Below are 8,489 nucleotides of genomic sequence, written 5' to 3'. Positions count from 1 at the left end.
ATGAATGGAGTGAACCAAAGTGTCGCCGTGAGAGGATTTTTCAAAAGGAGTGTGGATGGACAGATCATTGTAAAGAGAGCAGGGCAGAGACGCTGGTAGAGAGGAGCATGTGTAACTGATTAAGATTCCAGCGGGCCTTTAGGAATGATAAGACGTCAGGACTAGAGTTAAGGGGCTATACAATAATTAATCCGTTTACATTAAATTCATAGACCGTTCTGTTCAAAAGGTCACATGGTCATGCTGCAAAGGTGCTTCTATTTGTTCACAGGGTTCTCTGAAGGGTGGCTTGGAACAGTTGATGTCATGTGTGGGCAGAAACACAAGGCAGGTGCAGACGCTGTGAAGATAACATGAGATTGTATTGTGCGTGTTGATAAAGATGCTGTGTGTGACAGAGTGGGTGAGATGTCAAAAGATGATCATTTGTAATGTAGTGTGTGTGTGGCTGAGCTTTTCTCAAAGCCCTCGTGCACGTGACCTATTATACTTGAATGGAGGATTTTGAAAAGGTGATTTTCTGTGCACCATTTCGGGCTTTCTGTGCTCCTGTGGAATGCTTCAGTGGATTAGAGCGACCGCTGGGAGGAGACGAGCCGACCGGCCGCTGCTGCATTCCTCCGCTGTATCAAACACTACAAAGTATCATTTGGTAAAGTGACTTTACTGCGGCACATGTATCAAGATTTGAATCACTGGGTGATTGTTGAGCACCTAACTGTTGTGGTGTTCATTATTAATGTAGACACAGCATGCTGGAAAAGGGAATACAAGTGGATTTGAATGGATGAGAGTCAATGGCTTGCTAGTTATCAACTGAGTGATATTTGTAATTATACAAAAGTGACTGTATGTGAACAAGTGAAGTGATTTCCTTTCTCTCTGTTGAGGACTGAAGTAAGCAACTTGCTTTACATTAGCAATGGGTTCTTATTTGAATGCTTCAACATTCTGAGGTTGTTATATGTGTTAAAAAAGCAATACATTTCAGGACTAGGTCCATTTAATCTGGATGACCCTGTAGTAGATAAACCATAAAATACCGTTTTCTTTTAATTTACTATTACAAACTCAATTGGAATGAACACATTCACTTTCAGTTCATGCCCAAAAAATGGTTTTACTGGAGCATTTCTTTTTTTTAACTGAGACTGCAGAATCAGCGTCACTGCGAAAGAAAATAAATGTGGGAGAATTTTAAGACTAATTTGATTGATTACATTTTGTTTTGGGTTTATGAAACAAAGAGATAACACATCATTAGCGGCTTCTTGAAATCCAGAGGGTCAGCATGACGTAAAGGTATTCACAGTGTGGACCCCTGTGTTAGGAACACAATAAAGGATCCATGTTGCATACGGAGACACTGTCAGAGGAGAGAAAGGGCTGGTGGATTCTGTGATTTAGAGTGTGACGGTGTTACGGCCTCATATGATGGTTGCAGGAAGTGATGTAACAATCAACGGTTCATTGTATGTGTGGAGAGCACTGTGCCGGACACACCTTTAATTGCTCCACTGTTAATTTGACATCTTAAGAGGCAGTTTGCGGACAAACATTTAGTTTTGAATTGAAATCAACCCTCATTGGCTCCAGCTGTTCCTCACCACTGAGAGAGATAACAGTGTGACAGGCCATCAAGCTATCAAATAACGTGGATCTGAAGAGTTCATGTGTTAAATATTTGTACTGTTTAAACTAAATATATGTAAGGACAATTCAAAGTTACATTTAGTAAAGGGGGAACGTATCCCCATATTTCTACACTGAAAATTATAGATAGATTATTTATGAATATTTTCGAATGTGTACTTTTGTGTTTGATTTTTGTTTGTTGTAATATTTATATTTTGTACAGAATCCTGATCGAAACAAATTGTTTTAGTTAATTAACAAACAATTAATATAATAATAATCAATTTAATTTGTAAGCACACTTTTCCTTTTAATAAACGAAACTCAAAGAGCTACAGAGTAAACATCTGAATAAAACATGAACTTGGAGTCAGAGCAATGATTTGAGGATGGGTGTGATGTGATAGTATGTTCGCACTCTCATCCGTGAGTGTGGGGCGGAGTTTAGCCATATTTCTGAGGTGGTAGAAGGAGGTCTTGCATGTTTGTTTGATGTAGGCCTCAAAAGTCAGGTGGGGATCCATGTTAACACCCAGATTGATGACTTGAGGAGAGTGGAATGTTCTGACCAGAGAAAGTGTGAAGGCAGGTGGTTCTTGTGGATGATGGCAGAGTGCAGAGGGGTTGGGTTTGTTCTGAGAGCTGTGTGTCATCAGCTTAGCAATGGAATGATATTCAATGCCGACTGATGACATGACCAAGGGGGGACATGTAAATGGTGAAAAGGGTGGGGCTGAGGACTGATCCTTGAGGGACACCACAGGTCACAGAGTGTGTTTGTGATTTTGCCGCTCCAAAGGTGACGTACTCTCCTCCCGGTGAGATATGAGGTCAACCAGTTTAGGGCCGAGTCTGGACCCAATTGTGGAGTGAAGAAGGTGGAGGGGGATGTCATGGTCGACGGTGTCAAATGCTGCAGTTAGATCCAGGAGGATGAGGAGAGATGGAGACCCGGTGTGAGCTGTCAACAACAGGCCGTTGGTGACCCTGACCAAGACACTTTCTGTACTGGGGCCAGGGCGGAAACCAGACTGGAATTTTTCAGAGAGGTTATTGTATTTAAGATGGTCCTGAATCTGAGTGGCATCTAATTTTTCAAGCACCTTGGATATAAATGGCAGGTTGGAGATGGGCCTGTAATCTGGGTCCGAGTGGTTTAATCAGTTTTGTGGATGGAACATGACCAAACTGGAGGGAGTGGTTTATATTCATTCTGTTTAACTGAATATTATGAGTAAAACTGTTACGTTTCTGCTTATAAAATATTTTGGTGCATTTACATGTTCAATTACTAATATTGTTCATTTTTGTCCATTTGGCTGGAATGTCATTATCACAGAAATAGCCTTAAATATCGTGATTGTATTTTAAAGCCATCTTGCCCACCTTTATCTGTTCTAAAAAATGAAAATATTTAAATCAGTAAAATTTTCAATACGGCCTTTCCTTATTTGGAAGCAAAGTTACAAATTTTATTGCATTTTTTATGAAATGTAGTTGTTTTTTTCTTTTGAGAATGACAATGCAAATGTGCACTGATGTGAGCTGTGTGTGTGTGTGTGTGTGTGTGTGTGTGTGTGTGTGTGTGTGTGTGTGTGTGTGTGTGTGTGTGTGTGTGCGTGTGTGTGTACTGTGCCCATGTGTGTATTTATGTTTCAAAACTAGAAAGATGATGAAAGTCTTTGGAGGAAGGACATCACTTTGAAACAGAAGTAAAGGAATACATGTGATTCAGTGGCTAACCCTTGCAAGTATTTATGTGTGTGTGCGTGTGTGTGTGATTGGTGCGTGTGTGCAATGTAGTAATTTTCCTGATGGACTGCATAACTGTAGATGGGGCTATTACTCAGAAAATAAAAAAATCAATTATTCCTAAAATGCCCTGAATCACACACACACACACACACACACACACACACACACACACACACACACACACACACACACACACACACACACACACACACACACACACACACACACTACTTTTTTACTGTAAAGCACTATTATTGTTTTATGCACAAAAAAAGACTCAAAGATGTACAGCAGTGCACAGGGAACACTTACTCCGGGCGGCACGCAGGTCTGCCTCATTTATATTATATTGCTCATATTTTCCTTGTTTTATTATTTTTCATGAAATACAAGGGCATTCATAGTTCCTTCATCATAGGAGCGTAGCCATGTCTTTAAATGGTGGGTGCCTTAGCACTGCTGTGTGTGGACCTTTAGGGTGTGTATTGGTGTGTCAGGTACCTCTCTGAAAGTGTGTGTGGATATTCTGCCTTTGGTTGTGTGGTGAGAGTGCGCGGCAGTTTCTCTTCTCATCTCTAATTCAAAAGGACAAATTGGAAAAAGGAACATTGTGCTCCTCATTTGAGCGCTCAAGTCAAATGAAAAGCAGCAGAATTATGAATCCTCTGCTGGAAGTAGCTGGAGCAAATCACAAGAATCTAAAGTATTTCACACACTCTCTCAAGTGACCACAACTATTTCACTTCACATCGTCGTCAGTTCAAAGAGCTACTCAGGCCTCTCGAGCTGCAGAAAGGCTTCGGTAGAAGGACTATTTCATATATATATATATATATATATATATACTATATAATAAAACATGTGCATGAATAGATATCTAGGGCAGCCTATTATTACAATTATTTATTTGGAATCTATCAATCAATAAACAACTAAAATGGTCATTGGATAAAAGTGCATCATGACTCTTTCGGGTTTAAATTTTTTTTTACATTTTCATTTCTGTTGCGAAGCACTTCAGTATAGACATGTTCAAACAACTAATGCTTTCAACAAACACAATACAAGTAATTACATGTATTATTTATTTGATTATGTTAATGTGATGTTGATTGTCGTAACGATACTGTACATATTTTACTCTATTTTATTTTCCCGAGTATTTATATTACTGTTCCTAGTTTTTTTATGTTTCTATATTTCATGTAAACAGTTTTTTGAAATGTTTTTATTGAAATAGTTTTATTTACAAAGTATCTTCTTTGACTACTGTATGTGTATGTACACATTTAAAAATATCTCTTCTGAGTTCACTTGGTCATGCACCTGGTTCTGATTCTGAATTCTATCCAATGACCTTGTCACAAAAATGAAAGTAAATGTTATGAGCCCAAAGTAAAGCATTTAGTGTGTGCTGCAGAGTGGAGAATGCTTTTTCTCCGGACCTCCCTTCTCTGAGAGCTCTTGACCTTTCTTTCTTCTGCACTTTTCTCACATTAAATCAATATCATTCTCATCACTCATGTCCACTTCATCACTTCCTGTGGACCAACATGGTATCACTGAGGGGAGGAGAGGGAGCCTGAGGATTCACCAGGCCCGGGGGGGGGGGCTGAGTGATGAGGTGATCGCTGATTAAGTGTTTCTTATCAGAGACTGAGTCCAGATGGTTGCAAACACACCTCCTCCTCATCCTCGTTCCGTCTTTCTCTCTATTCCACTCCTCTCCATATTTCATGCATTTCTCCACACTCGTCTTCTTCAGCTAGTATCTAGGATTCCTATTGCAGGGAGATTTCCAGTGTGACCTCCATGATATCAGTCGTACAGCTAAACGCTGACCATGCCTGTGATAATGAAGAGCTGCACTCTCTGGATCCCTGTCAGCTGCAGGGCAGAAAGGCAGCACACACACACACACACACACACACACTGATGCCCCTTTCACACCAACGCGTTTTCAGCTCCGGCTCGGAGCTGAAGCCTGAAAAGTACCGTTTTTTCCTGTTCACACCGCAGCGGCGCCGCCTCTTAGCTCCGGAATCCGGTTCACTTCCAGCTCCAAAATATTGTCGGTCTAGAGGCAAGAGCTTCGGAGCTAAGAAGCGACGTCGCTTACGTCGAGGCGTGCAGGAAACTAAACCCACCTCCCCTGAACATGGGTCGACTGAAGAGTCTCGTCATGCCTGCCTACAATCAGTAGTGCTGACAAAAGTGACTAGAAGGCAACCACACACTTATAAAAAGAAACACACTTTATAAAGTCAGGCAACACTAACCAGGCTTCGTGTGATTCCGTTTATTTGCACCTTACTTTGACCATCCGTTCACTGTTATTGATCATTGTGGGGAGCAGGCAGACGTTTTGTTTTTTATTATAGAAGCTATTGGATGTAATCCATGACATGGAGAAGAGGGGACACATGTTGATGTAGAGGAGACAGGAACAAGTGGATTTTGCACAACAGGTGACCTTTAAGTCTTTCTGCTGTCAATGAATATGTGCTGTGGCTTCAATGAGGCATGACATGCATGTCTAATGGACAGGGACAATGTGGACACAGCGGATGATCGATGGGAAGCGGTAAAGTTGTTTGACCCCAAGCTCTTGGGGTTACTTATTCGATGGAGGAAGTTTATGTTGATCTTTGTATGCAGCCCTCCTGGATCGCAATATAAGCAGCAGCCTTTTTTGTTTCATTTAAAATGAAACATCTTCAAAAGGAACTGCTTTTCAGTCAGCTCTCTGCATTCAGCTGATTTCTGTCCTGGGGGAATTATCATTGAAGTAGGTGGTTGAAAGGATACACAATTAGACATAAGTCAATCTAATTCAAAGTGAAACAAACACAAAGTTGCCTCCCAAATAATCTTAATAAGTCTGTCTGTCTGTCTGTCTGTCTGTCTGTCTGTCTGTCTGTCTGTCTGTCTGTCTGTCTGTCTGTCTGTCTGTCTGTCTGACAAAGTGCAGTTCAGGGGCTGCTGCATGTTTATACAGATATACGCTACATAATACCTTACTGGTGACACTTACTTGAGCATACCGTTGTTCATGCCAGACACCATCTTATCAAAGGCCTGTTCTAGAGGCTTCTCGGAGCCTTTCTGATTCACCTGCAAAAAACAAGCAAATACAAATTGGCCTTTTCCACTCTGCTAGGGCATGAATGTCTGCTCCAGTCTTTGATTCAAAAGCTGCTGGTATCATCTGAAACGGCATGATCATGTTGTGTCAGCTTGTCGCAAAGAAGGCTAAATAACGCTCCAAATTAAGGCTACATTTTAGCATGGGAACAACTAGCATGGCCATATTTACAGGGTCCTCTTAACAGCTCACCTCAAGATATCTGATTGAAAAAATGTTCACATGCAGTATAAATATGTTGTTTTAGAATACTTTACAAACTGGGTATCAAGAGGGAAAAAAATTTTTTCTGAATCAATGAGCACAATTTGTATTCATGTGTGATGACATTAGTCTCTGTAGTAGTGAGAAACCTGACCTCGCTGCGTAACATGAGCAGTTGTGGGCTCTACGATAGTTATAGCCTCATGACATTTTATAGCCAAAAACTACAGCCTGCGGGCATTCAGGGGATGCAAAGCTTTTACTAGATTTAACGACAAAGAGGGTTTCTAAACAGTTTTCAGAACAGAAGCTCTCACCATGCAGTCCCCATGTTTTAGATTCTGAAGCACAGCATGTGGTTTTCTTTTATCCTACCAGAGGTCTGTAATGGGGAGGGATGGAGTGAAGACCTTAAACAAAACATGTATACACATTTGTAACTATCCTCACCAGGTTCAGAAGGGTTTGCTTCCCATAGATAAGCAGCTGAGAGTCGAAATGCCTCTGGAAACCATCCATCTGTACAAAGTTTTCAAGAGTTTAGCATTGGATTTTTCCCACCACACCATTCAAAAGCACACATGAAAACAGCTGCTCTTACGTGATTAGTGGTTTTGCTGATTATAGGTTTAGGTTTGTATTTCAGGTTGGGCCTCTGACTCCAGTAGAAGGGCATGGAGCCTCGAGTCTGGAGAGGAAAACAAATGTTTGCCTTGAAAGGTCATTTCTGAAATCTTCTCAACTTCTTTAAATATCTGAACAAAGGGTGCACAGAAACATGTGTTTATGAGCCCTCATACTTGCCTGTATAAATGAAGCCTTTGCTCCCTCATACAAAACGATCTGCTCCGTCTCCACAAAGTTAGCAGCGTGGCCCTCAGAGTCGATGCCTGAGAGAGAGCAGCACAGAAAACATCCATGAGCAGTCAGTAGTCTCAGTACTGTGAGGTGTATAACCTTACCTTATATAGCTTGATTCCAATCTAGCCCCAACACCCTCTCCCTATTACTACGTTTACACATTAGGGTTCCATTTCAAACCAACTACCGTAATTTTCGGACTATAAGGCGCACCTGAATATAAGCCGCAGCAGCGGCATACCACTCTCGGTTCCACTTTTATTTTTGCGTGCTACCTGTCTCACTCTTTTCCGGCCTCCAGCTTTTCCTGCTGGAACCCGCCGCTTAAAGGTGGGGGTCCGCGGACCGGCCATAGAGCCCATAGAGTTAAAGGTGTTGGCCGTTAGCTGTAAAAATCCATAGATTAGCCGCACCGTTATATAAACCGCAGCGTCGAAAAATAGGGAAAAAGGCGCGGCTTATAGTCCGAAAATTACGGTAGTTGGGAGTTGGAGTTATTACACCCTCCAACAGGAAGATATTACGCCCCCCGACAGGAAGTCGTTACACCCTCCGACAGGAAGTTGTTACATCCTCAGACAGACAGGAATTCGTTACACCCTCAGACAGACAGGGGCCGTTTCTCAATCGGAGGATGCTTCCTTGGTAGTACATGTCTTCCGAGTAACTTGCTTCAGAAGCTAGGCAAGAATCCCATGGCATTCGGAAAACGAAGAGTGGAACAGGCTAGCAAGTGTGCAGGTGTGCGTCATATGAGAGGCCCCGCCTTACATTTTCCGCCACAGATTTGGGGAAATTGATCCGTGCGCAAAGCATTGTGGGGATTTTAAGGACGCAAAGTCTACCCATGTGCAGCCTCGAAATTACCCCCAAACCAAGGACGCGGCCT

At 41.8% G+C, this 8,489-nt stretch overlaps 1 protein-coding gene across 1 annotated transcript; it reads right to left on the bottom strand.

The window, feature by feature from the left end:
• Positions 1–5,735: 5,735 nt before the first annotated feature.
• On the bottom strand, positions 5,736–7,629 carry LOC104955739 (phosphatidylinositide phosphatase SAC1-A-like; the record flags this gene model as incomplete). The annotated part of the gene is made up of 4 exons (XM_010783131.1): positions 5,736–6,504; positions 7,190–7,258; positions 7,341–7,427; positions 7,544–7,629. Coding segments are annotated over 4 exons (326 nt in total), but the record flags the coding sequence as incomplete, so codon positions are not given.
• Between the last annotated feature and the right edge of the window lie 860 nt (positions 7,630–8,489).

The sequence above is a fragment of the Notothenia coriiceps genome, unplaced genomic scaffold (assembly GCF_000735185.1).
Source record: "Notothenia coriiceps isolate Sejong01 unplaced genomic scaffold, NC01 NC01_scaffold00024752, whole genome shotgun sequence".
NCBI classification, from domain to species: domain Eukaryota; kingdom Metazoa; phylum Chordata; class Actinopteri; order Perciformes; family Nototheniidae; genus Notothenia; species Notothenia coriiceps.
The sequence above is the reverse complement of the archived record's forward strand: the minus strand, read 5'-3'. Positions and strand labels throughout refer to the sequence as shown.